Genomic DNA, 27852 nt, shown 5'->3' on the forward strand with positions numbered 1-27852 from the left:
GAAGCATTCTTCAAACCTGAGACAATTGAAACACTCTGATGAAGGCGGAAGAAACCGCCGAAACATGTCAGGTAATGAACCTAAAACAATTTGTTTGATATAAAAGAAACCAGTGAAATGATTAAAAAAAGGAAAAACAAGATGAACTTAGTACAATTATTGGAACAGTTTGTTCCTGAAGCATGGGACAACAGTCAACTGAGAGATGCACTTTCACTGAAAGTTAGAAAATTCGTTTCATTGCAGTGCAATAAAATATTTGGTTAAAGGTACCATTGAATTTGTCCAGGACTGTTTTATGAGTTTTAAAGTGATTCTGCTGAACCACAATGCCTGATTTCCCCCCCGCCCCATTCATCCAATTTTCAGAGCAATTCTTTGGCGAAAGCAATATTGAAGCTCATTGCAAACAAAAATAAGTGTAAACAGAGCGACCGTGTGCAGTAAAAATAGAAGCATTGTTGGTGGAAAATGCTTGCTATTGTCGGGGGAAACGGGGGGCTTTGCTGTTATGCTAATAACGGCTTTGAATGCGAAATTTCCCTTGACAAAGGAGCTGAAAGAGAGACATGGGGGGATGGGGTAGGGGCACAGTGAGGAGCAGCGATCACATTGGAGAGAGCTAGGGTTGGGTGGGCGCGGCTAACAAGGCGAGGACTTCCTGCTTCGTGGACACGTGGTTCCGTGTCTTTCTGCCTGTCAGTGTAGGTGAAGCTCTCCAACCCTTCTCTCCCTTGCCCCTTATCTTCCTCCTTCCTATTGCGTCTCATCTTCCTCCTTCTCTCGTCAACTTTGTTCGTGTCGATACCAGCCGACTGCCAGGCCTCGCTCACTAGTTCAAGAGTGAAGTGCGAAAGTGTGCGTGTGTGCTAGTGTATGTGTGCGTGCCAACTACCCGCCCGTGTTATCCTCCCCAACATCCCGCCTCGTTTTGTCAGTCATGACGCTGGAAGCTATCCGCTATCGTGCCGGGTCTCTGCAGATCCTCAACCAGCTGCTGCTGCCTCACCAGACCGTCTACGATGACATCCGCTCGGTGCAGGACGCCTACGAGGCCATCAAGTCCATGAAGGTAAGACTCTTCCATTACCTCGCCCCCCCTCCCCTCCATGCACGCCGGCTGCATGTGCATCTTCTTCCGTCGTCTATGCGCGCCTCTGCCGTCGACTCCTTTGTGCTCCCGCCACTGCCGGTGCACGCATGTGTAGCCCCCCTCTCGCTTACACTCGGCCTGGATTTCTTTTTTGTACCCCCCTCAACACCCAAACCAAATCTTTTATGTAGATTACTTAAAAAGTGCAAGCTAGACAATCGACTTATATACAGTCACCCATCAAGCGGTCCCCTCCTTTCTCTAGCACGGCTTATTGATGAATTATTAATGCCCCTTGCTTGGGTTTTTGTTCGCATTTTTGGTCCTGTGCTGCACTCAGTGACACCCCCACTGCATTTATCATTGCACACTTGAAGGCCAGAGTTGAAGAAGATGTGTGCACTTGCAAGCTGTTGGACTTCTTTAGCAGCTAAGAGCAAATTCACAGATGTTTCAGACCCTCTTTCTTCCACCCACTTACACAAATATGCGGCAGTTAAGTGTGATGTTGTGGTTGTGTCAGCATTCAGAATTTTTCTATAAGCAGATAGGTGATGTCATGATGATGTAGTTTATTGGAAGAGGGTGAAATGAGTAAACTGTTGTCAGAATTTCAGAGCAGTGACGCAAAGCATTTTACTCGCACTCAATTAAGGGGACAACATTAAATTGATATAGAAACAATACAAGGCAGCAATTTACAAGCTGTTGAAGTGATAAGCAATGGCTTGGTCAAAATATTGATTTGTATAGATAATTTTGCTTTGTGGTGTGAGCTTCTCTTGATGTTGCTCACTAGGCCACAGAAACATGTGACCTCTACCTTATCCCAATGTAGAGGGATGTTTTATATAATCAATTTATTTCTTTAGTTTGTATTTTATTGTTATTTACTGTTGGTTTTATTAACAAATACAAGTTTTTTTTCTGTGTTGTACATAGAGCAAAATTCACGCAACAAAAAAAAAAAAACACGGGTAAAACATATAGATAACAAAGACAATAAAAGAAAAACATGCAAAACCAAAAACCAAGTCGCACGCTCAGTCAAAAACCAAAGAATATACTTGTGTTTCAAGACAAGTTTTAAAGATGGCCCGGTAGGGTGGGGTTCTTGCCTAACATTTAGCGGGAGGACATTCCAAAGAGTGGGACTGGCAACGGAAAAGGCCCGATCCCCTCTGAACCTTCGCTTAGCTTAATTCTCGGTACTGTGGTGACGATGTGTATGGGAGAAGGAGCTCAGAGAGTTAAGTTGGGGCCAGACCATTTAAAGATTTGAAAACAAATAACAGAATCGTCAAAAGAACTCTAAAATATACTGAGAACCGGTGAAGGCATTCCAAATTAACGATTGAACGAAGTTCAGAGCTTGGTCACTGAACAAATTAAACCCATAAGTCAAAGTACCACAGCGAATTTGTAAAGAAACAATATGGTTTGGTGTCCGGTCTGCTGAACATGGCCGCTTCTCTTTATCAGGTACGGGGTGCCCCAGCCATCGCCATCGTAGGTTGCCTCAGCTTGGCTGTGGAGTTACGAGCTGGCGCGGGTGGTGATGACCCCGTGACGTTCATCCGTGAATCTTTGTGTCACCTGACATCAGCAAGGCCCACCGCTGTCAATATGGGTCGTGCTGCCCGTGAATTAATGGAGTTTGCCGAGAACGAGAGCATGGAGAAGAACTCCGAGCAGCTGAGAGAAAGGTGGGCAAGTTTGATTTCAATTCAGGCGTCAGCATGCTTTCTGTTATTTGCTCTGGTATCATTTAATGAGCATATATGTAAATTGTAAAGTAGTTTAGTTTGGTAGTTGAAAGAAAATCCAATCGATGTAATAAGAAAAAAACGGCACCTGCTTTTATTAACTTCATACTTTTATTGCAAACTACACCCAGTAATACAATTATAAAGGCAGAAGATTTGATTGCTGGTAGTGGTAAACAAGAAGACAAAATGTCGCCTTTCCCCGCAGAAGAAACAAACTCCTCTTTTTCCTCTGACACAAATATGAACGTCACGTGTCAATCACGTGGCAAGTGGTTGTTTGTCTTGTGCTAATTGCTGGCACTATCTTGGTTCACTGTTTAACACCAGTAAATACACTTAACCTAATACGCCAACATCCACACTCACTGTTCTGCAAACCTGCTCCCCCCTTTTTTTTTTTTTTTCCCTATAGTAGTCCCGCTGTGGTGTACAGCTCCTGGTATCCACGAACCACATTACATATTTTGTCTTTTTTTTCCAGGACGCTGTAATGTGCCTCCTCCAGTTCAAATTTACCAATTTGAGCAAATGTGATCACTGCCACTTGTGTTGGCTCAAATGTGTCAGTTGTGAATATAATCTGTATTCTATTGCTTGAGACTCTTCATGTTGTCCTAAGCAGATCACATGGGTTGATGAACCCTCATGCTCTTTTTGCGTCATTATACAATATACTATGCAGATCCATCACACATTAGAATTTGTCTTGCACCTCAACACCACATAATCATTACACTCAGGTGACCCAGTTCTACTGGCAATAATGCTGCCTCAGCAATGATTGACAGGGACTGTGGTGCTTTGGATCACGCTCTTCTATTCGCAGCATTGTACTACAAGTTCTTAATTCTGTCTGTCCAACAAGTTGAATCTATTATTTGTGCTTTTTAAGTCTCACCAGTGGTGTGAACTCTGTGGTAAGGAGCTGAACTTTTATTGCCCATCTTCATGAATGTAAAGTTTTAGGGTTGAGTCAACTATTGTCCGATTGCTCGACTGCCAGTTTCTGTAAAGGCCATGTGCCAATCTTTGCAGAGACTAAATTTTGTTACTATGCCCCATCACATAAAACTGGAAATTTGTGTTCATTTAAACCAGGGGTGTCAAACTTATTTTTGTAGCGGGCCGCATTAGCGTTATAGTTTCCCTCAAAGGCCCATTAAAATCATCATCCCAAATAAATATATGAACGTCTTATATTGTGTACATGGTATAGGCTACACAACAAACTGATGAATAACTAGTTTTCAAAACAGAGACTAATAAAAACAGTTCAAATATTTAAAGATGAAATATTGAAATCTAATCAAATATATAAAAATAAAAAGTATTATAAAAAATTGAATGGTTATAAAAATTGATAATATCTCTATTTTTTTTAAAGTGAAAACAATTTGAAATTTTGGAATTGACATGAATTTGATGCACAATTTGTCTTGGCGGGCCGTGTCTGGCCCCCGGGCCTTGACTTTGACACCTGTGATTTAAACCTTTGGCTGCTGCAGTGGCTACCAATGCATTCTTTCTTGTTAACAGTGTAGCAGATTGGAGATTTGGCAACTTCTACAGTTAATGCCATCTGCCTTGATAGATTTTTGTTGTTCTTTCTTTTTCAAGCATAATAATAATAAGCTATTTCTCTTGCCTTGGCAATTCTTTTAAGCAATTCCCTGAAAAGCTACTAAATGTTTTTCAAAACTTGGAATCACCTCATCAAACCTTTTAATGTCCTGTGACTCAGGGAAAGAAGGCCACAAGGACTTGCCTACTTTACGTTTGAATCTTAGCAATCAGATGACAAAGTGACTACCAGTTTTGTTAAATTATATACTTAGTTTTAAATTCATTGTATTCGTTCACAGAGGCAAAATTATTGGTGTTCTTGCTTCACCTCCTCTGTTTCCACCAACTCAGACGTAAAGACCAGCAACTTTGGCTTTTCTTTCACATTTAGGTAGCAGCTGTTACAACACAAATGTATTCCAGAAGCTACATACACTTAAGCAGATGAAAGAAAGTGAAAATCGGAAAGCCTTCTCTCTGAATGTTTAATTGAAGATTTAACAGTCAGCGTGAAGAAGAAATATGGCTGCGTGAGATGCAATAGCTGCATAAATTGAAAGAAGTACTTTCATAATAAAGTAATTCAACTTTGATGACCTTATTCTCATGAAATTATTAAATCAAAAGATGATTGTTCTGATGGCAATCAATCTACGCATCATCCTCTCCAACATGGCCGCCCTCATATCTTCCCTCACTCCATCGATCAACCTTCTCCAGGTTTTCTTGTAGCTTCCTTACCTGGCTGCTCCATCCTCTTTGGGATAGTTTGATTGTTTAGTTCTTAGTCATTCTTTGTGGAGCTACCTCTGTGTGGCTCTGATGTAATTTGCCAAAAAGTTCCACTTTTGTCTTTTTTATCCAAAAGGCGTTCTCTCAGACGCTTTATGGTTTGTCAGCATGCATCTTGTCAGGTTCATGACTCCCTCAAGGCTTCTGGCAATTTTGCCTGCGCAGAGTATACAAACAATTGTACTAACAATTGGGTCCATGCATGCAAACTGTAGTGAGTCCATCAAGTGCTCAGAGGGAGTCTAACCTTTTGTGCCCCCCACAGTGTTATCGCCTGGATTGAAGCCATGCTAGAGCGAGATGTCAATGACAACAAGAAGATTGGAAACTTTGGTGCCCAGCACATTCTTTCGGGCGTCCCAAGGGAATCCGTGACCATCCTCACACACTGCAACACTGGCTCGCTCGCCACGGCTGGATACGGGACTGCACTAGGTAAGAGTTAATTGTGTGAGGTGGCTGTTTAGACCGGGCAACTGTAAGCAAGAGTTTGGGTGTGTACTGTAGGTGTGGTGCGAAGCCTCCACACACTGGGCAGGCTGAAACGAGTCTACTGCACAGAGACGAGGCCGTACAACCAGGGGTCTCGACTCACGGCGTACGAAGCTGTAGCAGATGGAATCCCCGCTACGCTAATCACAGACAGCATGGCGGCCCTCACTATGAGAGAAATGAACATCACAGGTTTGGGTTTCTCACTTCTTTTTTCTCCTCATTTCACAACATCTTAAGCCTGTTTGTCCGTTGCTTTTGGCCTACAGCTGTGGTGGTAGGTGCAGACAGAGTGGTTGCTAATGGCGACACAGCCAACAAAGTGGGAACATACCAGCTAGCCATTGCTGCCAAGCATCATGGGATTCCTTTCTATGTGGCCGCTCCCAGCACTTCATGTGACTTAAGCCTGGAAAGTGGCAGGGACATCATAATCGAAGTTCGCCCGCCTGAGGAACTCACCAGTATAAACGGAGTCCCAATTGCTGCTTCAGGTATGGAAAAACTATGCATGCTCATGTAGCTTTAGATATAAACTTTGCACTGTGGGGCCAGTGGGCATACCCAATGTACTTTTTTTTTTGTACACCATTTTACAATCTTCATGACACCGGGGTGTACTCAAATTTTGGTTCACAACATAAGCAACCAAGCCAGAGTTCATAATAACCTGCGGTACTCGCAAGTCTAGGTACCACTGTACTTGCATTAAATCAGATGAGTAATAATGAAAAATTATACGTCCTATAGCTACATTATAGCCAGTCAACACTTTAGGGAGTTCATTTACTCCAGTTTATTTTAAACAAAATCCCCCAAGTTTCCATGGAAAGCATCCAACACTGATTTAATTTTTTTCTTAAGAAAGCCGAAAAAACGAAGGCAGTTCAAATGATTATACAGCACGTGGCATGGTTATCATCAAGAAAAAAAAAGGGTATTTATTGTTTTAGCATACAGTATATCTTCTGCACTCTCCTAAAACAATAAGGATAGCATGGACGCTAGCGCTAACACAATATGACAGCTGTCGCAGCTGGTCTACCAATATTACAGACCAAAGCTGTGTGTGGTCCAGGGTCACCATGGAAACAACAGAGATGTTGTTCACTTCACAAGATAATATAGACAGTAAAAGAATATTTGCAAAACGATTTTATGTCAAAAAAATTTAATGTCTGATTGATTTGTGTTGCTTTGGTGTCCAGCATAATTATAAACTGGCACACTGGCAATTAAGGATAAAGGAGACTTTTGAACATAGTTTAAATGGCACTTGTAGGTGTCTTAGCTTAAGCACTTTTGAGTTGAGTCTGTAGATAGCGGTTGTGGGTGTGTTTAAGTTCATTTTGTCAGTGCTGGGCAGACTCATTGATCTATAATTACATTTGTAGAGCAGAGAGCTGCTCTGCAGTAATTAAAGAACACTCATTTAATGGGGACAACAGTCCTTGGATGAGCAGTTATATTTTACACATACTCTTCTTTGCTATCATTGTCAACAGAACCAGATGTTAACAATAACACTAAAGTAAGCAATTTGTAGCCGTTTTCTATCGCAATAGTCCACATTCGGATTGTGGCTGAGCAGCCTGTCCAAACTGAGTGAGAAGTTGGCTTGAGTTTAAAAAAAAAAAAAAAAAAAACAATCAATAATCAAGTACAGTTGCATGAAAAATCTAAATAATATATTGACAAAATGTTTGTGTTCTTCCTATCATTGCCCTTCGCTTCAAATCCTCTGCTTTCTCTATTTGTGCTGTGAATCTGCAGGTATTGAAGTGTGGAACCCGGCGTTTGACGTGACTCCCCACCAGCTCATCACTGGAGGCATCATCACAGAGCTGGGGGTCTTCCTCCCCTCAGAGCTTCAAGCAGCCCTCACTGGCCGCCTCACTGCCCTCTAGAGCCCCACCTTTTGGCACTTTGGCGCCACTGCACCTTACTTTCAGACACTAATTTTGTCGTAAAACACACACACACACGCACACACACGCACACACACGGACATGATGTGATTCGATTTTGGTTAGCAGAAAACGTCAGCAGAAAAAAAAAAAAATTCTATTCTTTGTCTTTCTTTCATACACGCAATCACTTGCAAGGTGAAACACATTGCAGGGAGTTGAACAGGACAGGGCACCCCTACCTCCATACGTTTTCATATTTTTCCCATAATTACTCCTATCTCACAGTTTTCATGCTGCTCCTAATTTTTGGGCTGCTTCTTTCTCTTTTCAAAAGACCTTAGTGAATGCTAATTTGACTCTAATCTTTCAACTGTGTATGGCAACACATAGTAACTGTGGGGAATTTTCAGGGCAACTACAAACAATAATGATGACTAGTCTGATTTTACATTAAAGTTAATATTCGGATCAACTATGGTATCTGAAAGTGCTGCTGTCTACTTGTAAATACAAATGTGTTCTTGCTGGTAGCGTGTACATAATGTAGAAATCAAACCCACTGCTACGGCTGATTTATCAAGTTAAAATGACGCACGAGTCGGTGGCATCAAAATGTTATATTAACATTTCATTTTTGTCTTTGTGTAGATACTTTAGTAGGAGTGTCATCCAAATTTGTAGCTGTAATATCAAACAATCATTAAAATATTCAGCCCATGTGGCAACATTTTATAAAAGTGCATATCTCGATGGGCCCCAAAGATGACACATAGCTATATTTATACGGTACTTAATTTTCAATACACGCTTGATTATTACAGTATATAATGTAGCCACGCTTCTTTCAAAACCATTGTCACCATGTTCATCGCATATGGAATAAAGAATTTCCAAAGGGGAAAAAAACATCACCAAAACAGCTTTTGCTGTATGTACACAGTGAGGAGTAGACGATCACAAAATAAAAGTTTGACATTCAAGTGTGGTTTGGTCCTTTTTTTTTTCTTTTTTTTTTCTTCCAAGCCGGGGTCATGTTGCTGTCCACCGAACTTAAGATGACTGTAAATTACTTTCACAAACTGAGAAAATGAAACTGAATGATTGATTGACTTCAAACTACTGTGGAAGATTTGGTCCTGTTTATGTAAGGGTAATATTTGACTTTTTAAATTATTTAGTGTTTTTTTTTATGTGTCTACAGCTACAATACAATCAGGTACTGTCTTTTCACGTAAGAAAACAATATAAGTACAGTAAAATCGTTTGTTTTCGTGGCATGGTTGCACGATGTTAATATCGTAATCAACCAATAGATGGCGGTAAGTAGACAAATAGACCACGGGCTGAATGACAGAAGAAGACCTTTGGCGTTTTATCTTCCGGTTCGTCAACATGGCTCAAGGTTCGCAGAAGTTTAAAGCTCAACGTCCTGGAGCCCCGAAAAAGCAACAACAAAACAAACAGAAGGGCCCAAAGAAAGGAGGTATGAATGGCATATTTTACCAGTTAGCAGCTGGAACAAAAGACAAAAAGTGAAACAATTAATGGTTGAATGTCACCTGCACGTGGGTCTGTTGACACCTTTCGTACTAACTACTTTTCCAAACAATTTCCAACCTAAAATGTCTTGATTTGTTCACAGTTCCCTGGAAAAGGTTTATATTGGGGAATAACCTTTTGCGGGGAGGTACAGAAGCATCTGCCCATTCGGCCGGATCATGTATTAGACGGAGTGGCAGATGTCCCCCTGAGAAAATCATTATTTTTTTACAATGCGTAAGGAATTCCTGTAACCACTGAATGTGACGTCATTTGGAAAAGCTTTAGACTGGCCTTCGTTTCGTTTTGTTGCATTTCAAATTACAGAAATTTCGATGGTTGATGAAGGAATTCTCAAATCCTACTCAAAAGTAGTGGGTTTTTTTTTGGTCGACGACCAAACTCACTCACAACCGTTGTTTTAGTGCTTATTTACAGAAAACGAAACATGGTCCAAGTGTTTTTTTTGGTCTATTCATTCTTCCAGGCTATTTAAAAATTGTGTCCTGAGTAAGGGAACATTTTTTCTCTCTTAAAGGGAGGATCATTGCACCCAAGAAGACACAAGTTATTCAACAACAAAAACTCAAGAAGGTAAGACGTTTCTCGCAGCTCTCATTTATAACCATTCCAATAATTGTGTACTCTATCTTGATGATGCAATAGAAATAATTCCACTAAAATATGCTTTTATTGAACTATAATAAATCTTCAATATGTCAGCCAAATCAAATCCATTGGTATAATTGTAGTGAAACACTCACACTATTGATTTTCATGTAATGTTTTACAGCTGTGGCCATATGTGTTCTTTCATCCCCAAAATTACTTGGAATACCATTTTACAACTGCATTACCACGCATTATGATGCAACTACTAATTTGGGATTCTATGAAGAGAACTCCATAGTTTGTATTTAGGCCATATTTAATTCTGCACATTTGTGTTGTAGTTAAGACTTACAGTGTGGGTGATTTAAATTTAGTCAGATGCTGGGGTGTTTATGAGACCAAACTGAATAGGGCACTCCTTTTTTATCATGAAGTATACATTCATGATTTATCCCGCTCATGAACTTTAAACATATTCAAACTTACTAAAAGACACACAGTATTTCCTTAGCACCTGTGCTCCTTCTCAAAAAGTAAGCTTGCTTCAAGCTGTTTGTCAGTCCCACTGTAAAACAGAAAAAAATAAAAGTGAATTAAACATCGAACACAACAATGGTCAGCCAAACTGTATAATTTTGTCTAAAGAAAGTACGTTAGTGTACTACTAACAATTTATTATATTTAAATAACTATTGTCTATGTGTGCCCTGCAACCTGACTGGCAACCGGTTCAAGGTGTACCCTGCCTACCACCCTACGGCAGCACGATAAGACAAAAGTAACATTGCTTTGTTAGTGTAGCAACAGTATGTGACCTACCACTTATTGCACATGCATCTTTGTTTTCCTCCTAAATATCTGGTTTTGCCTTTTGTGCACTTTTATTATGTCATCTATATCTTGAGGTTTTTTTCCCCCCTCAGTATTGAATTGAATGGTGAATTCAACCATCATCTCAAGTTTATGAGCCATTTGTTGTTTTCCCAAAAGGGTCTGGAAGTTGCCATCAGGAACAAGATTGAACATGATGTGACCCACAAGGCAAGCTTAACCCTACACAAGCCCCTCAGCGTGGTCAAAGGTGCTGAAAAAAGCCACCCTGGAGCCCCTCGGCCAGGAAGCAGTTCCAAATAGGACATGATACAATGGACAAAGAATAACATTAAGACTCTACAGGGAACACAAATCTTCAAAGTTGTTAAGTCCCCAAGTGTTACATCTTTACAATGATGTGTTTTTGTTGCTCTTGTTTCAGTTTTCTGTTCTTCTCAGCTATAAAAAGAATAACTTGTGAGATTTTGTAGTGGTGAAAATACTTGACTTGAAGCTGTAAATCTGTATCTATTCATTAAAAAACGACATAATTTTTAAAGTAAGCAATAGTTATGAACTGAAAACCCAGAATGCCAGAGAGAGAGAGAGAGTGCCCACAGTCTTATAGTGACAAAAAAATTGTCATTAAACATGTAATACAAACATTTAATTGCTTGTCGTGTCATTTCCTGTCAATGGTTTTCAATAATTATCGCTTATTAACCCTAACTAAGCACACAATCGCTCTGCATAGTTTGCTGTTGAACTACAACACTGGTTGACTCTAATCTAGGGGTGTCCAAACTTTTTGCAAGGAGGGCCAGATTTGATAAAGTGAAGGGGCCAATACTTTTTTTAGACATTTTTTAACTACAGAAATTTCATGCAAATACATACTGTTATGAAACAAATTTCATTGTCCCAATTGTCTTTATTTTTTAAATGACAAAATAACCAAATATAAGCCACTCAGGCAGATGTGAACAACTTTAAAAACACAAATTCTACCTTTCATTCATATCTGAAGAATCAGATAACATTGAACAAACTGTATGAAATAATTTAATTTACAAGAGTTTAAAATTATTTTTGCCTCATGAACATCTTAAACAGGAGTTATAAGTAATGCAAAGTTGTATGTTATTATTAAAACATAAAACAAGTGAATTTTGCTCTTGTCATTTAAACTATTTTTCAGAAAGCAATAGTTTGTGTCACGTCTACAGGTTCATAACTTCAACAGTATTAACATGGCCACTTCGTAATATTTAAGTAGTAAGTAATTTTTACTTTTGATTTACTTTTGACTCACAGCCCCACGTGATGAATCGCTGTTGTGATGCCAGTTCAGCTTGGAGCTGCTTTACTTTATCAGCGCGGTCACTCCCTGTTAGCTTGTCGTATGTGTTAGCATGTTTAGTCTGATGGTGTCTCTTTAGGTTGAAATCCTTAAACAAGGCAACAGTCTCTTTACGAATTAGACAAACACAATTGCCTTGATTTTCAGTGAAGAAGTATTGTAATTCCCATTTCTCTTGAAAGCGACGGCCCTCAATGTCAACTTTCCTCGTTTTCTTTGCAGTCGCCATGGCAGAAATGAGCGGAGAGGGCTTGTGCTGCCACCTCTTGGTAATAGGAGGAATTACAGTATCAAGTTTCATGATTTTATTTTTAATTTTTCATTCAGTTTGACAGTGCAGGCGGGCCATGAATAATACATTATAAGATCGAAGCTGTGGGCCTTTTGAAATATGACCAGGGGCCGGATTTGGCCCGCAGGCTGGACTTTGGACATACTGCTCTAATCACATACTTTTAGCGAACGTATTCAGTTACCCATGCATTTATTTTCTGTAGTCGCTTTTCTGATTAGTGTCAGAGATGAGTTGAAGCAGTGACCAAGGATCAGGTTCACTATGGGCCGGTTAACACTCCTTCTTTAGTCATAGCAAGAAACATAAACTTGCTATCATACAAACTTGGATGAATATGCATAATAAATCAAAACTTAAGTCACTCCTTTTCAAATATTTCACGAAGAAAAAAAACAACAACAACTGTACTGTAGTACTGTATAATTTTCAGAATCTATCATGATGGTTTTATTGCCACCTGGTGGTGTACATGAGTCATAACATATTCACCACTGCATTGTATTATCGCCATGAACTCAGATGGAAATCTCCAGTGGACCACCAATGTCCTTCAGTGTGTGGGGCAAACGCCCCTTCAACCCTCTTTTATACAGCCCCTGTCAAAATCAATGCAATTACTACTCTCAGAGGATGTTCATTTAGTTCTTTATTTGTGGGAAAAGGTAAAATCACAGACATGACACAAAACTCAAGTCACCCAAAATAGGAACTACCGGCTTTAAGGGGCACCAAGGAAAATCAAGGAAAATGTGGTAGCAACGCACATTTTTAGACCAAGCAGATGGAAAAAAAAAACCTCAATTAATGGAAATAAATTACATGTCATGTCTCATCTGCTATTCGTCTACAAAATTAAACGAATGAACATCCCAAGAGTGGTCATTCAGTTTTTTTGCCAGAAGAGTTAACACAACTGCTCAACAAAATTTTTTTTACAACATTTTGTATGTAAACTTTTCCAGATGATCCGTTTTTTTCCTGCTGATTCGAAATGTACCCTTATTTTTTGTCTTGAAAATGAGGTTTCCACAATAATAACATGCAATACAGTATTTACGAATTAAGGGTTAGGTTTAGCAACAGGTGGATTATTTTTCTAAAACGTCATAGGTATAAATGTCAATGCATGGTAAAATCAATTTTGCCACACTTAAAAACAACAACAAACATAGCCCAAAAACTTGACGTGCACAAAGAAAAAGTAGACATCAGTGGCTGTTATACGTTTAGGGGAAAATAAAGCTATCTCTAATGAAAATTTGCGGTTGACTAGTATACGGCTTTAACATTCTCGCTCTAGTTTGCTTTAGACACACAATGCTCTCATGTGGCTTTGTATCCTACCACCCCCTCACTAAAATACACAATGCTCACTCATGGCCAGTGCCTTCACAATTAATCATTTCTCATCAGTGCAGTTAAAATGGATTTTTCCTGAGTAAACAAGCATACAAATCAGCAGTGAGATTGCATATTTTCTTTATTTCTTCCATGCATGACCCAGAAGGTTCCAAGCATCTTTCTTCTGCGTTAGTGGACTGTGACACGAATCTCCTCGAATCTCCATGATGGCAAATTGTGTGTGCACTCTGTTGTGCTGTTAAAAATACTCTGGCTGCAGCTCTCACATGAGCAAAAAAAAAAAGGGCTAGTTGGGATGGCAAAACATATTGTACAGTATAAAAAAGTCTTCTCAGGATGTTAAACGGAGCTGTGCCACCTCACAATACAAAACATCAAACAACATTTTTATAAAAATCTCAACAAATTAGAAAAATAAATTATTCTACAGGCCCGTACTCTCAGAAATGCAGTTGCGGTACATTAGCAGTCTGTTTCGGCTTACTTAGGTTATTGCCAGTCGTCATCTTTTATACTTTTAGTTATCTATCTATCTACTTTTCCAAGGCCGACACCCTCATGACCTTCAGTCTGCCCTCCTCTTAAATCATTGGCATAAAAGCAATGAGAAACCATTCTCCCCTTAAAAGAAAGATCAAAACAACAACCTTTTTTTGAGAGCCAGACACAGCATTGTAATTTTGAAATACACTTTTAAAAGGTTTAGAGCATAGTTGTCAAATCCAAGGACTGAGGGCCACAACCGGCCTGCCATATCACGTTACATGGCCCAAAATCAAAAAAGTCTACTTTATCAAAAAATCTGTACAGACATTGAAATTTCGCTTCCCATTTAACCTCAACCTGGCTCCGTGTGATTTTCTTTCCTCTGCAACAAGCTGAACAGTGTCATCAAATTGACTCATTTTAAAGACATGTTTGACATCAAGATTGCACTAACAACAGAACTGCGCAGGATACTCAAAGCATCCTTGTAGTAGTGCCCGAAGGTGGGGCAGAGATGGCTGGAAAAGAAATCACTTTGAAAAGGAACACGTAGTTTAAATGTGAAATATATCTTTTATGACACCAGTCCGAGAACTTTGCCCACACATACAGTTAAATATTTGTGTGGCACAATTTTACATGACTTTGGATTTCAAATTCAGTTTATTGCTAACAATAGCCATTAAATAATTTCTAGGACATTTGTGTATGTGATGAGTTGACTATGAATTTACCGTGTTTTTTTCATATTCATAACCACCCTGTGAGTGAAACCATAACTGTGACAAATGTGACAATTGACTCATTTGATTTGGAGTGCGTTACTATTTTGTCATGCTGCATGGCTTATTTTATTATTGCCTTTTTTTTTAAGGTGACTCACATTTCTTGGCTTTCAATGCACAAGAAGGAGAAAGGCCATTTGGGCACAAACTGAACAATGAATCCAAATTATGACGCAACTACAGTGTATTGCCCCCCCCTTCACGGCACCAGTCCGAGGTTCGTTTTAAACCTGAAGTGACTCAAGTGGGGAGGTGCGTGCGCGCCCTCGGAAGACGCATCCCAAATACATACAAATTAAACTACTTTGTGAGAAAGGAGAGAAAGGGATCTAGGATTTGAAGGTAAGCGCTAATATTCCCCTTAGAATGTAAGACGAACCAACAAAAGTACGCATAGTGACATTTCTTTTAGCGAGCATGCTGTAATATACAAAAGTCAGAACTCTTGTTTGTATGCCTGGAACTGCGAGGCGCATTCCTGCCGCAAACAGCTGGAGGAGCTTTAAAGCCACGAGTGCGAAAGTTGGGCGAAAACAGCCATATAGAAGGACTGTCTTTCTTTCTTTTTTATTTTAAGATTTTAACCAATTGTTTCCATTTATCTCAAGTTTTATCGAGGATGGGGATGAGAATCAACGCCGTTCTCTTTCTTGCTACACTCTGTTTTACAAGTAAGATGGACTTTATATTCTATATTTTCAACTGATATGCGGATATTTTCTTGTGTGTTTTTCCTTTTGTTGCTGTACATGGGGCGTAAACGCACATGCATGCACCGTGCATCAATGTTTTATTTCAATAGGGATCATTTGCTCCTTATTTCCTTATTCTCGGAATTATTTTTCGGTTAGATGTTTGGACTGGGCAAAGAACGAATTTCATCAAACACTTATGCGGACATCAGTAACATTAAAACTCCTCCATAATGTATTAAATAATTGGGGATCATATTGATCAGGGATTACCTTTCATCCAAAACTACATCCAAGATCAGTATAAAAACAGCAGTTAACCAAGGATGGCAATGTGCAGTTTTGAATGATCTGTCAAAGAGGTACTACGCATTTAATTACCAGATCGGTATGGTGGAGTAATAATCATAAACAATAAAAAACATCCATGTGTTTATTATTGCGGCTGTAGTTTGATGTAGTTTATGACTGCATTGCATCATAACCGAGATGATTTGTAGGTTTTATTCTTCAGCAATATCCTTCTCCAGCAATATCAGCTTGAACAATGAGGCTATTAAAAATAAACGCCCAGCACTGCAATAATACTTTGCCGAGGAAAATTCTGGGCTGCAGCTTTTCCATGAAATTGTGTTGGATGTTGCAGGTAAACTATAATGAAAAAGTCCAGTGAGCGTGTGCAGAAATGGCTGTGTAGTGTTTCCTCAATTTCTTCACTTTTCATAGGAGCAAAATGCATTGACCTGGTTGTATATGGTGTCCATTAACTTAAAATATCTCTACCTAGAGGCAGATGGGTGCCCTTAATAATTTACCAATGGTCCTTTCAACCTATAATCAAGGAAGCAGAAATCTGATCTGAAGAAAGGATGACTGACTTGCTGTATTTTAGAGACTCTTTTTTTTTTTAACATTAATAAGTTGTTTTGGTTGAAATCATATATCCCTACAAATTGACATCTGCTCCACAACCATTCGTCTGACAAAGATGTTGTAGGCCCATGACAGAAACCAGAGTAACACATTGTACTCAAGACAACGATACCCTCAAGTCATGGTCTCAATTATTTAAATGATGGAATCCATGTTTGTATCTTCCAGCATGTTGTTTTTGATGTGTGGTGGCACAGTGCACAAACATTCAAATCTTCCCATTTTAATGCAGGCAATTTTCATACGTTTGCAAATGAACACGTTGAATGCATTTCATCGTATAAACTATTGTGTCAATTTTAAGGGCAACATTTTTTTCCCACAATAATTGAAGCAAATTTATTTCATAATGGGATGCAACTATATTTACACTAACATTCCGTATTATGTATTTGCAAAACTTAAGAGGTCCTGCTTTCGTATTTCAGCTCAGGCTCAGTTCAGCACAGCTTGCGAATTAAACAAATTACATGCTATATTTTAATTTTATGATACCCATCAATTTATTGGAGTACACTTTCACACCACTTAAACTCAATCATGACCCTGACTATGATGAGCGCAAAAAAATAATAAAATAAAATAAAAGGAAGAATGAATGTATGAAATGTGTTGTTGCTGTGTTGCGATTCTTCAGGCAGCAGAGCAGAGAGTGCTGAGGAGCGGCTGGTTAATTTCTTGTTAGGTCCTGAACGCTACAACAAACTGATCAGACCGGCTGTCAATAAGAGCCAACAGGTCACCATCTCTATTCGAGTGTCACTATCTCAGCTCATCAGTGTGGTGAGTATAACCATCATCATTGTCATTGTCTTACTCAAGTTGGATTTCAAATACAATTGCCAGTGGTCAAGCACCATTCGATACATTTTATTACAGCCTGGCGTACAGAATAACTGACTGACTAATGACGCAGATGATTTCATGAACTTGATTTTATTATCTTCAGATATGGTAGTTGTTTCATAGCCTGAGAAGTACAGAAGCCATCAAAATGTTTCCTTATCTTACCTGAGGATTTTGGATGTGATCCTTTAGTAAGGACTTAATTGACCTAATCCACCTCTTAATTCCACCACTATCACATTGTAATTTTACAAAACGATACACAAAAATACAATATAGAGACAGAAGAGACGGAGGCATTTTCCGTACAGCCATTTACTGTTGCACCAGATCGCCACAAAAATATCCTCCCTATATTTTAGCCAGAACAAAAACAACTCCCCAAGAAAACATGCTGCTTTAAATATTTCTTAATCTGTTGTTATTTATTAAATCCACTTAAACATTTTTAAATGAGGCCTCAGGGTATGAATACAAATATTCAACTGACCAACCCACAGAGCTGAAGAAAACACTTTTCTTTGTAGCTTTTATACAATCCATTGCAACCTCCCATACAACTCTTCGCAACTAATATTGAATTTCATCATTGATCATTGTGTTGATTTGATTTAATGGACCCAAATTTTACAAGCCATTTTGATGGTTAATTGTAACAACTATTCATCATTGAGAAGGTAATATGGGACTGTTGTTCTCTTGCAGAATGAGCGAGAACAAATAATGACGACCAACTTGTGGCTGTCTCAGGTAAATGAAACTCATTGTGCACAAGTATTTCATTATGTGAAAGCGATGACATTTGATTTGGTTGACTAAAACATCTTTCCACAGGAGTGGAATGACTATAGGCTGAGATGGGACCCAGAGAAATTCGAAGGCATAAAGAAACTTCGAATACCCTCCAAACTCCTCTGGCTTCCTGACATTGTGCTGTACAACAAGTGAGTGCGAGGATGTTATATATTCATTTATGTTTTCAAATTGAACATAGGGCAGAATGGTTGCCTGTGGCTCACATTTCGAATGGTTCCAAATACCGTCGCTTCCTCACACATGCGTTTGGTTAATTGAAGACACAAATCTAATAGGTGTGAATGGCTGTTTGTCTCAATGTAAATCGTGATGCGTACTCCAACTCTCACCCGGTGTCAGCCAGGCTAGTCTTCAGCTAACCTTAATGAAAAATATCAGTATGGAAAATTATGAAGACCAAAAAAAAAAAATACTCGTGATGTGGTTACGTGCAAAAATGGTTCACATGTATCATAAAACTCAATCTACAAATATATCATAGACGATCAACAACTAACTGGATTTGTGTTTATTCCTAGATGATTTTTTTTTTGTCCCATCACTATGTTACTAATCCTTACCCTTCACTGCCCCACATGTGGTCACAGCGCGGATGGTGTGTATGAAGTGTCCTTCTATTGCAACACTGTGGTCTCCAACACGGGGGACATTGTTTGGCTCCCACCGGCCATCTACAAATCAGCCTGCGCCATTGAGGTGCAGAACTTTCCCTTCGACCAGCAGAACTGCACCCTCAAGTTTCGCTCCTGGACGTACGACCACACAGAAGTTGACCTGATTCTCACCAGTGACTTCGCCAGCCGTGATGACTTCAAACCCAGTGGAGAGTGGGATATCGTCTCACTCCCAGGACGGAAAAATGAGGACCCGAATGACATCACTTACCTTGACATCACCTATGATTTTGTTATCAAGAGGAAGCCGTTGTTTTATACCATTAATATGATCATCCCTTGTGTGCTGATCACCTCTCTGGCTATTCTTGTGTTTTACCTGCCATCAGACTGTGGCGAGAAGATGACGTTGTGCATCTCAGTGCTGCTGGCACTCACTGTGTTCCTGTTACTTATTTCAAAGATTGTACCGCCCACCTCCCTTGCAGTACCTCTCATTGGTGAGTTCTATTTTCATTCACATGTGCACAATAAGTGAGAACTCACGTTTGGATGTTTTTATTTTTACAATACAAGACTGGGGTTCAGGAACAGCACCATGTTCCCAGTCATAAAGTAAAATTTAGTAAGTTATACTTGCAATTGTGGAAGTGATGTGCACTTTTTCTGTTTCTTAATTAGGGTGCATTAAAAATTTAAATCTAACCCCTCAAAGGGCATTTACGAACGGACCCTCCGTATAAAAACTTTTAAAATTAGATTTTAAATTCAGTGAACTCTGGAAGAGCTGATTGTTTGTAATGAGATGAAACAATAAATATAAACTTAAATGACACAAAATAAGTTATTTTTGCAACATGGGGGTCAGACACACAACATACTATAATTTGTGTTGAGGAAATTGGTGTAAGTTAGTTCAGCTTATAATTATTTTTTCCATTTGACGTTGAATCAGTTCCGAGTCCAATTTTCTTTCAATTATGGATTTGGGTGCATTGTTCACATTATACTTTGTTCTCAAGGCATATGACTGCATTGTGTAATTAGTCAAACATTTCAACTGGTATGATTAGTTCATTGATATATTTGCAGTGTGGGGAAGTGTACCCTTCCTTTTCATAGCATAATACATATTACAACAAAAATTCAAATCAAAGGAGTTATTCAATTTAATGGTGAATGTAGTAAGACATCATCATGTATTTAAGTCAGTAGTCTTGCAGGAAATCAGGTCATGAAATACACTACAGCTTGGCTGCTTGAAAATAGAAAGGACCAAAATGCATAGCTCATTTTTATGCATGACTTTTAATGTGAAGTTGGAAAAAATGGAGATGTTACATTCTGTTTTGGGAATTCTGTGTGAATATTATTCCTGGTTATGGCTCTTCTTCCGTTTTAGGTAAATACCTGATGTTCACCATGGTGTTAGTCACGTTCTCCATTGTGACCTCCGTGTGTGTTCTGAACGTCCATCACCGCTCACCGTCCACTCACCATATGCCTGAATGGGTGAACCGCCTCTTTCTAGTACAACTTCCTACTTTGCTTCTTATGAGGCGTCCAGGTGTGACTAAAGTCCGTGACAAGCTCAGGCGGAAGTATGGTGACCGCAATGCGGCCAGAAAAAGTCCTTCTCAGACTGCAACTGATAAACATCGTTTCTCAAATATAAGACTTGGTGGGATTCAAGAAAATTCTGACTCATTCTATGTGAATGCGGACTGGGCCCACAAGTATTGTTGGAGGGTGGGAGACATCCCGGATGCAAGTGGTGGATGTTCAGACACCCCGAGGCCTTTGCGCTCTCAATGGGATGCTGACCTTGAGGAGGCAGTGGAAGGTGTGAAATACATCGCTGAGCACATGAAGACAGAAGAGGATGATGAAGGAGTAAGGGCAGTAATATTTTGTGGAAAAAAAAAGATAAAAGTCAATGTATTGATTCAACTTGTGTATTTTTGGAAAATTAGGTAAAAATACAGACTCAAATATACAAAAGTACCAAAGTAAAAAGTTAAAAGCGCTTAGAGATAATACTTGTTTTGATAACTTGGAACAATAACAAGAAAAAAACTTCACTGCACTCAAAGGGTTTTCTCTTTTTTATTAATATCATATTGCTCATACTGAAAAGAAAGGTCCTGCTGGTAATCTTCACTTTTAAGTATTGAAACAATTTCCTATAGCTCTGCTATACAGAAAATAATTATTCATATCCATCCATCCATTTTCTGAACCGCTTAGTCCCCATGGGGGTCGCGGGCGTGCTGGAGCCTTTTTACATCAAATGTAAAAAGTTTATGAAAAAATAAAATGTAAAGTACTGGTACCTGAAAAATCCATGCAGTGAAGAAGTATTTATATTATATAATGAATGCTAAATGAGCGGTGCTTGATTTTTCTAATTAAAATCAACAGCATGAGGGCATGTAGATGATTGGTCTAAGTGTGCGCAAGGGTAGAGTTTTCTATCTTTTGGTATTTTTGTAGACGTGTACAGTTAGAAACGAACATTTGCTTTGTTGATTTCTACAATGATTCATAAAGTACGCTGTTGTCATATTTATGAACATAATACAATGACATCCACTACACATGTTTGTAGAGCTCAGAATCTGTTCGCCTGCACCGCCATCAAATCTACTAAAATGGTCATACACCATCTGCGCCACACCTTATACCTGCTTTTAGCTGGTCTAAAATTGTTAAACTAAAACAACCTCCGTCTGGTGGAACAACCAAATTGTTACAGCGTGGTCTGTCAAATTTCCAAATACGTTTGCACCTGTACGAAAATCAAGATCTGTCCGTTTTTACGCCCGAGCGCACATGCGCTCTTTACAAAAATAGAGCCCCATTTGTGCAACTTTAGATTAAAAAACTTTCACAAAGCTCCCTTGCTTAATAAATATTACAGAATCTTAATTGCATGTTAGTTTAGTGGATCTTGAGCATTTCGTGCGCTGGTGCAGTCACAATCCCAGCAGCCATTAATAAAACACAAGCCTTTCCTTATAATTCAGCTTCAACACCCTAAAACATTGTTATTGTGTGTATTGTTATTGTGTGTGTTGTGTTTCAGATAATAGAGGACTGGAAGTATGTAGCCATGGTGATAGACCGTTTGTTTTTGTGGATCTTCATCCTGGTGTGTGTGATAGGAACACTCGGGCTCTTCATGCAACCTCTGTTCCAAAGCTACAACACACCAACTGCTGATGATGCTGAGTAAGTTATGAACATGCACTGAAACACATTCAAATTTATAGCAACAAACTACATACAGCCAAGACGACGCTTTCCTCCCAGAGATGTTTGTTGGAAATTTCTGAAAAATACATAGGCCTATACATAAACTCAAACAAAATAGCTTGACTAGAAAGCACTCAAACAGCACAAAACCAAACCCTGATTCTTCATGCAGCAATTCCCCTAATCCTGTTAACACGGACGAAAAAAACAATTACATTAAATATATACATATATTTTTAAATTGTGTGTGATTTATGCAAGGTTCAGTATTAATTCCAGTTAGGTACTGTAGCTAATTGGCTGTAAACTTTATGGGAGGAGGATGCATGGCCCAAAGTATAATTGATACATTTTGGTACAGATTAATCTGGTACATGTGCAACCAACTTCCTTACAGAATAAAAACATTCCAGAACGAACTACCTGTAGAAACTTGAAATGATTGACATTTAATGTGTTTCTTTTTACACAAAATGTCTTCAAGAGGTACCATAGACGACAATATCCAACACAATGTTTAAGCTTAGTTTGTATTTATTGTATTTCTATAAATAAATCCTATGCATGAATTTCTTTTGTCTGAAGACATGAGCCGTCAAAAAAAAAAAAAAAAGTTTAGGAAGTTTGTGTTCAAACCAATCACGACTAGCATTGTTATGCTGGTTATTTTAGCATATAAAGGAAGTCAGCTAAACCAGTTTTCAGTTTGGTCACATGACATTCTGCATATGGTAAACTGAATTTCACTGAATGCCATACAGCAGTGGTTATAAAGGTTCGTATGTTGTCCTTATCAGTGTCGTGCGGTGAGGTTCATTACTGGGGAGGCATTGACGTTACCCCCCCCCCCCTCCCCCAGTGATGTGCATTCCAGTTCTTTTAAGTGAACTGAATCTTTAGAAATCAGTTCACTCAAAAGATTCGTTCCATCGAATCATCCAACGAATCGTCCCTCCCCCCACACACAGATCCGTTTTTTTTTTTTTTTTTTTTAAACTTCAATAACACATAACTAAGCAATACACCAAACAAAAAACAATCAAGTAAACACACAGTAATATCGACAAAGGCAACGCACACATTTTTCTCTATATTACAACATCCCGTGGGAACAACATGTACATCAAACAATACAACTACCCCCCCCCCCCATTTTTTTTATTTTTATTATATATAATAATAATAATTGGCTTGGGTAATTCACACATTTCTTTCAATAAAACACCTACTTTTTTTTACCTCGTGCAGTGTACCTATTGTAGTGTCTATGAGGTGTACCTAATCACAGGCCACTTCAATAGGGAAAAAGCTTAAGTGAAACTGAAAAGTGCCACACCCGCCCTCACCCCCACCTTTTGATTGGCTGGTTGATCTGTGACGTCATTCGGACACTCCATTAGGTACACCGCCATTTTCAAGTGTACCTAATAACAGGCCACTTTATTAGGGAAATATCATGGTCGAAGGTCACAGGTGTCAAGCTCTAGTCCTCGGGGCCGCGTTCCAACATGTTTTCCAAGTGATCCTCGTTAAGCGCACCTGCGTGAAAAGTTTTTGGTCATTTTCACATTCTACAGGAGCTAAAACTTTTCACGCAGGTGCACTTAACGAGGGAATCGCACGGACACTCCATTAGGTACACCGCCATTTTCAAGTGTACCTAATAACAGGCCACTTTATTAGGGAAATATCATGGTCAATCACTGGAATGCACATCACTGGAACAAGTGCAGAAGACCACTGTCTTCCAGGTTGAAATAGCCGACTGGATAACGACATGGGCTCTTGCTTGATAAGAACATGGTTCGATCCCAGGTGTGAGAATGTGCATAGACGTGCTTTTATTGCGCAATTAACCCTTTATTTATTCGTTTTTTTACCTTGTGTAGTGTGTATCTATTGAAGTGTCCATGAGGTGTACCTACACATACATCATATAACGCAGTTAACCAAATGTCCGTTTTTTTTGTTTTAATTGGCGAATAAAAAAAACAAGGAATAAAACACCAGACAAGTTTTAACATAAATGTTTATTTGAAAATAACAATAATATTAAAAGTAAATTCCAAACCAGCAATCTAATGTGAAATTGCAGTAGATATATTGGATAACAATATTTAGGCGTATATATGCATACACGTTATTTAAAAACTACTACAAGTGTTATAAAATCAAGATTACCCAAAGAGAAGCATAATCTCCCCGTTGTTACATAACGGCCCATCCCTTCATGCAATAAAGTTAGCCGTTAGCTTGGAGAAAACGTGCATAAAAGAAGTGGTGTTTCAGTGAGTGGTTCTTTCTTTCCTTGGCAAATCGTAAATCTACATTCTGGCTTACAGAGTTCACGCCAGGAGACGCAACACGTTCGCGAACGGGAAAGTCAGGATTCGTTCCGTCACTGATCCGTTCTCGCGATGAACTGGAAATGCAAATGACTCACTCACTGACTCGTTCACTCACAGATCCGTTCAGTTGGTCAACGGGAAATGCAATTCACGACTCGGTCGTGAACGGGAAGTTACGTCATTTTGTTCTTCGTTTAGGAAGTGATTCATTCACTCTCGTTCACTGAAATAAAATTCGTTCTTTTGAACGAATCGTTCACTCACGAGCCAACACTATTTTGTACTTACCCAACGCGCGCGCCAGTACTGAACGGATAAGCGTGACTCGAAGTGAAAGCGGGGTGACCGCTGAGCTTGCCACGTTTGGCGAGTGGCTCCGTCGCTGTGCTCGAACACCTCAGATTTAAGGTTCGACACGCCACCCCTGCGAGATGTCCTTAACACGAATGTACTAACGCTTGTCAAATTTCTCCCCGCAGCACTATCCGCATTGCATTGCGCGCTTCTCTCAACAGAGTAAAAAAATGAGGTAGTACCTTTCTAGAAGTTTAGCAAGTTTTTTTTTCTTTTTTGTTATTTACTTGTCTAGGCTGTTCTAAAACAGCTGGAGAACCTTTTTTCGTAGCCTCCGTAAGGTCTCTTTTCAAAGCCGTTTTGTTCATCTAAAGAACTTCCCCTTTTCATGATGGCAGGCCTCCCTTGCCTCCTCTGACCGCACGTCCCTGGTCCTTAAGACGTTTCCCTCTTCCGACACACCTAGTTCAAACGCTCAGGATCGTTATCAGGCTTCTTCAGAGCTTGCTGATGAGCTGATCGTTTGGATCAGGCGTGAAGTCAAATTCCTTGTTTGGCACGCTCAAACATGGTGAATAAAAACTCTTGAATCTTGAATCTTGAAGGAAGAAAACATGCAGGATACTGGCTCCTGACGTCATAGATTAAGGCCAAGTGGGGCCAAGTGTTGGTAATGCCACCTTTCAATGCCTTACTAATGCAAAATGACTCCCTAAAAAAGATAACGCTTGTTAAAATGCTACATGAAAAGAAGAATAGTGTACTGCAGACATTCTTTTCTTTGAGTTCATCCCTGCATTTAGGCAAGTGATTCGTTTTACAGTGTAAAATATTGATTCAGCCTACTTCACAGAGTGAGCAGCAGAGCAGATACAACCTTAATCCTGAAGACAGATCCAATTCGTGATGGTTGCATCTTTTTATGTTCTATTCCAAGACCTACTATCATACATCCCAATGTAAAATTAGAAGTTGCTGAGATGTGGATCTTGGTCATCTGAGGCTTAAAAAATAAAAATAAAAAATAAATCTCATTCAAATGTTATTTACAAAGACAGATTCTTTTAGAGTTTTTTTGTGCATTTGTTCTGTAAACATGCACTGATAGAAATACTGACATGAAATTAGGCCTCAACTTGTAAGTGATAATACTTATGCAGTACAATAATCAATAATACAGTAATAAGATTCTAACTCAACTTGTGTTTTTCTTTCCATAGGTATGGAGATTTCTAGGATGCAAGAATAAAATCGTCTCTCATTGACCAGAGCTGGCACACTATACCTACATATATCCTATACCTATATATACTGTACTTTTCTGATCTGCTATGTTGGTCGAAATGACACTTTAAGCTCTGTTCTACAATGGCAGCTGGATGAGTTTTCCCTTCCAGCGATATGGACAGCTTTGTACATATGGTACATATGTACATTATGTCATATGTATGACAAATGTGAAAATAAGTCATAGTTTCTATATTGAAAGCTTCATGGTAGAAACTATGACAAGGAAACTCTTTTGGCCTACCTTTTAATTTGACTAGACTGCACTTACACTACTCTACCACCTTAACAGGCTTCATGACTCAGTAAATTGTTACTTTGTTCTACTTTTTAACACAATGTAAGTGTAGTCTTTTGAAATAGATGGTTAACTTTCATAATGTAGTGACTAAGTGTTAACTACAGCAGTTGTAACTTTCCCATTCATTCCTACTATGAAATTAGGTTTAACAAACACAAATGATTTAATGAGGTGTATGTTTTTGCTGTGGCACTACTGGCACAAAAAAAAAGTACCGTAATTTCCGGACTATAAGTCGCGCTTTTTTTCATAGTTTGGGTGGGGGGGGGGCGACTTATACTCAGGAGCGACTTATATATGTTTTATTTCACAAATTTTTACTTGAGCATTAAGACATCTCTTACAAGTATAGTTGACCACTTCCCATGTTATTTTTAGTATAGTTGATCACTTCACATGCTTTTATATCTTTATCTTGAACATATTCAAAACATAAAAAATAGAGAAAACATCAAATAAAGCAATTAACACTTTAAAGCACCATATCCAAGTCCACTGTCTGCTGTATGTACACTTGCTCTATTTTTGCTCCTCTTATATTTATTATTATTATTTATTATTATTTGGCCCGTTCTCAGCTCTTTGTTTGTGTTTGTCACGTTAGCATACCTATCGTTTAGCCTGTTGTTGCTATTTAATGAATTGGAGTGACACCGATGGTTTTATAAACATGTTATTCATGTAATAGTTGTCCTTAATCACTCTATATGTTACGTCAGGCCCGTTCTCAGCTCTTTGTTTGTATTTGTCACGTTAGCATACCTATCGTTTAGCCTGTTGTTGCTATTGTTTAGCCTGTTGTTGCTCGTTCATGACTGTTTTTGGTGTGGGATTTTGTCGAATAAATTGCCCCCCAAAATGCGACTTATACTCCGGAGCGACTTATATATGTTTTTTTCACTTTTTGGGGCATTTTATGGCTGGTGCGACTTATACTCCGGAGCGACTTATAGTCCGGAAAATACGGTATGTATGAATTTATATTCTATCTGTTGTTCCATTGCCAGGTCTTGAAATATAAGATTAAAAAGAGGCATTAATTGTAATGTTGGATGTTATACAACTTTCACTACATGTTCTAAAATGTACTGTACAAAGTCTTGGCCACTTCCTTTGTTCTATCCTCAACAGTGGATTCACTTTTACATTGTAAACCAGTATATAGCAGGAGAGATAGCATTACACAACAATTACAAATCCCTCAAAATTTACTTTAGGGTAGGGTGCAAAGAATGCACAGATACAGGTATTTTAAAGTAGGCTTCTTCTTCTAGTAGGCAATAACAAGGCTGTACAACTGCCTTGAACATTGTTGAATAGGTTTTGAGAAGTGAGTATCCAGTATAACTTGTTAATCAATTAACAAAAAAAAACCAAAACAGTGTAATCACTGACGGTATGTTGAATAAAATTGATGTATGTATGTACATGTTTTGACTGTAATGTTTTTCTTTAAAATGTGTTGATCTGAGAATGAGTGAAACTATTAATCTGACAAGAGGATGATTTCAATAATTATGCTTTTCCTCTGTTGCCGGAATAATAACTAACCAGGTCAGTACAAATGGACCTTCTCAGTCTGTCACTGATGGACT

At 38.9% G+C, this 27852-nt stretch overlaps 3 protein-coding genes across 5 annotated transcripts; all 3 read left to right on the forward strand.

Moving 5' to 3' along the window:
- The first annotated feature begins 647 nt into the window (after positions 1-647).
- Positions 648-8599, forward strand: mri1 (methylthioribose-1-phosphate isomerase 1). Its single transcript, XM_049719888.2, has 6 exons — positions 648-1072; positions 2576-2799; positions 5483-5652; positions 5725-5901; positions 5979-6203; positions 7483-8599. The coding sequence occupies exons 1-6, from the start codon at positions 941-943 to the stop codon at positions 7614-7616; spliced, it is 1062 nt and encodes a 353-aa protein (XP_049575845.1). The 5' UTR covers positions 648-940; the 3' UTR covers positions 7617-8599.
- A 342-nt stretch (positions 8600-8941) lies between these two features.
- c5h19orf53 (chromosome 5 C19orf53 homolog) lies at positions 8942-11253 on the forward strand. Its single transcript, XM_049719906.2, has 3 exons — positions 8942-9102; positions 9697-9752; positions 10761-11253. Exons 1-3 carry the CDS (start codon positions 8967-8969, stop codon positions 10902-10904), a joined length of 336 nt encoding a protein of 111 aa, XP_049575863.1. The 5' UTR covers positions 8942-8966; the 3' UTR covers positions 10905-11253.
- A 3741-nt stretch (positions 11254-14994) lies between these two features.
- Positions 14995-26465, forward strand: chrnb5a (cholinergic receptor, nicotinic, beta 5a). Of its 3 annotated transcripts, none has more exons than XM_049720851.2 (9): positions 14995-15213; positions 15480-15542; positions 17134-17279; positions 18048-18092; positions 18177-18286; positions 18746-19272; positions 20175-20284; positions 21858-22003; positions 25890-26465. In XM_049720851.2, exons 2-9 carry the CDS (start codon positions 15491-15493, stop codon positions 25903-25905), a joined length of 1152 nt encoding a protein of 383 aa, XP_049576808.1. In that variant the 5' UTR covers positions 14995-15213; positions 15480-15490; the 3' UTR covers positions 25906-26465. The 3 variants fall into 3 exon arrangements, with proteins under 3 accessions (XP_049576808.1, XP_049576807.1, XP_068506891.1); XM_049720850.2 differs by having other exon boundaries at positions 14999-15213; positions 20175-20665; XM_068650790.1 differs by lacking the exon at positions 14995-15213 and having other exon boundaries at positions 15350-15542; positions 20175-20665.
- Positions 26466-27852: the final 1387 nt, after the last annotated feature.

The sequence above is a fragment of the Syngnathus scovelli genome, chromosome 5, assembly GCF_024217435.2.
Source record: "Syngnathus scovelli strain Florida chromosome 5, RoL_Ssco_1.2, whole genome shotgun sequence".
NCBI classification, from domain to species: Eukaryota; Metazoa; Chordata; class Actinopteri; order Syngnathiformes; family Syngnathidae; genus Syngnathus; species Syngnathus scovelli.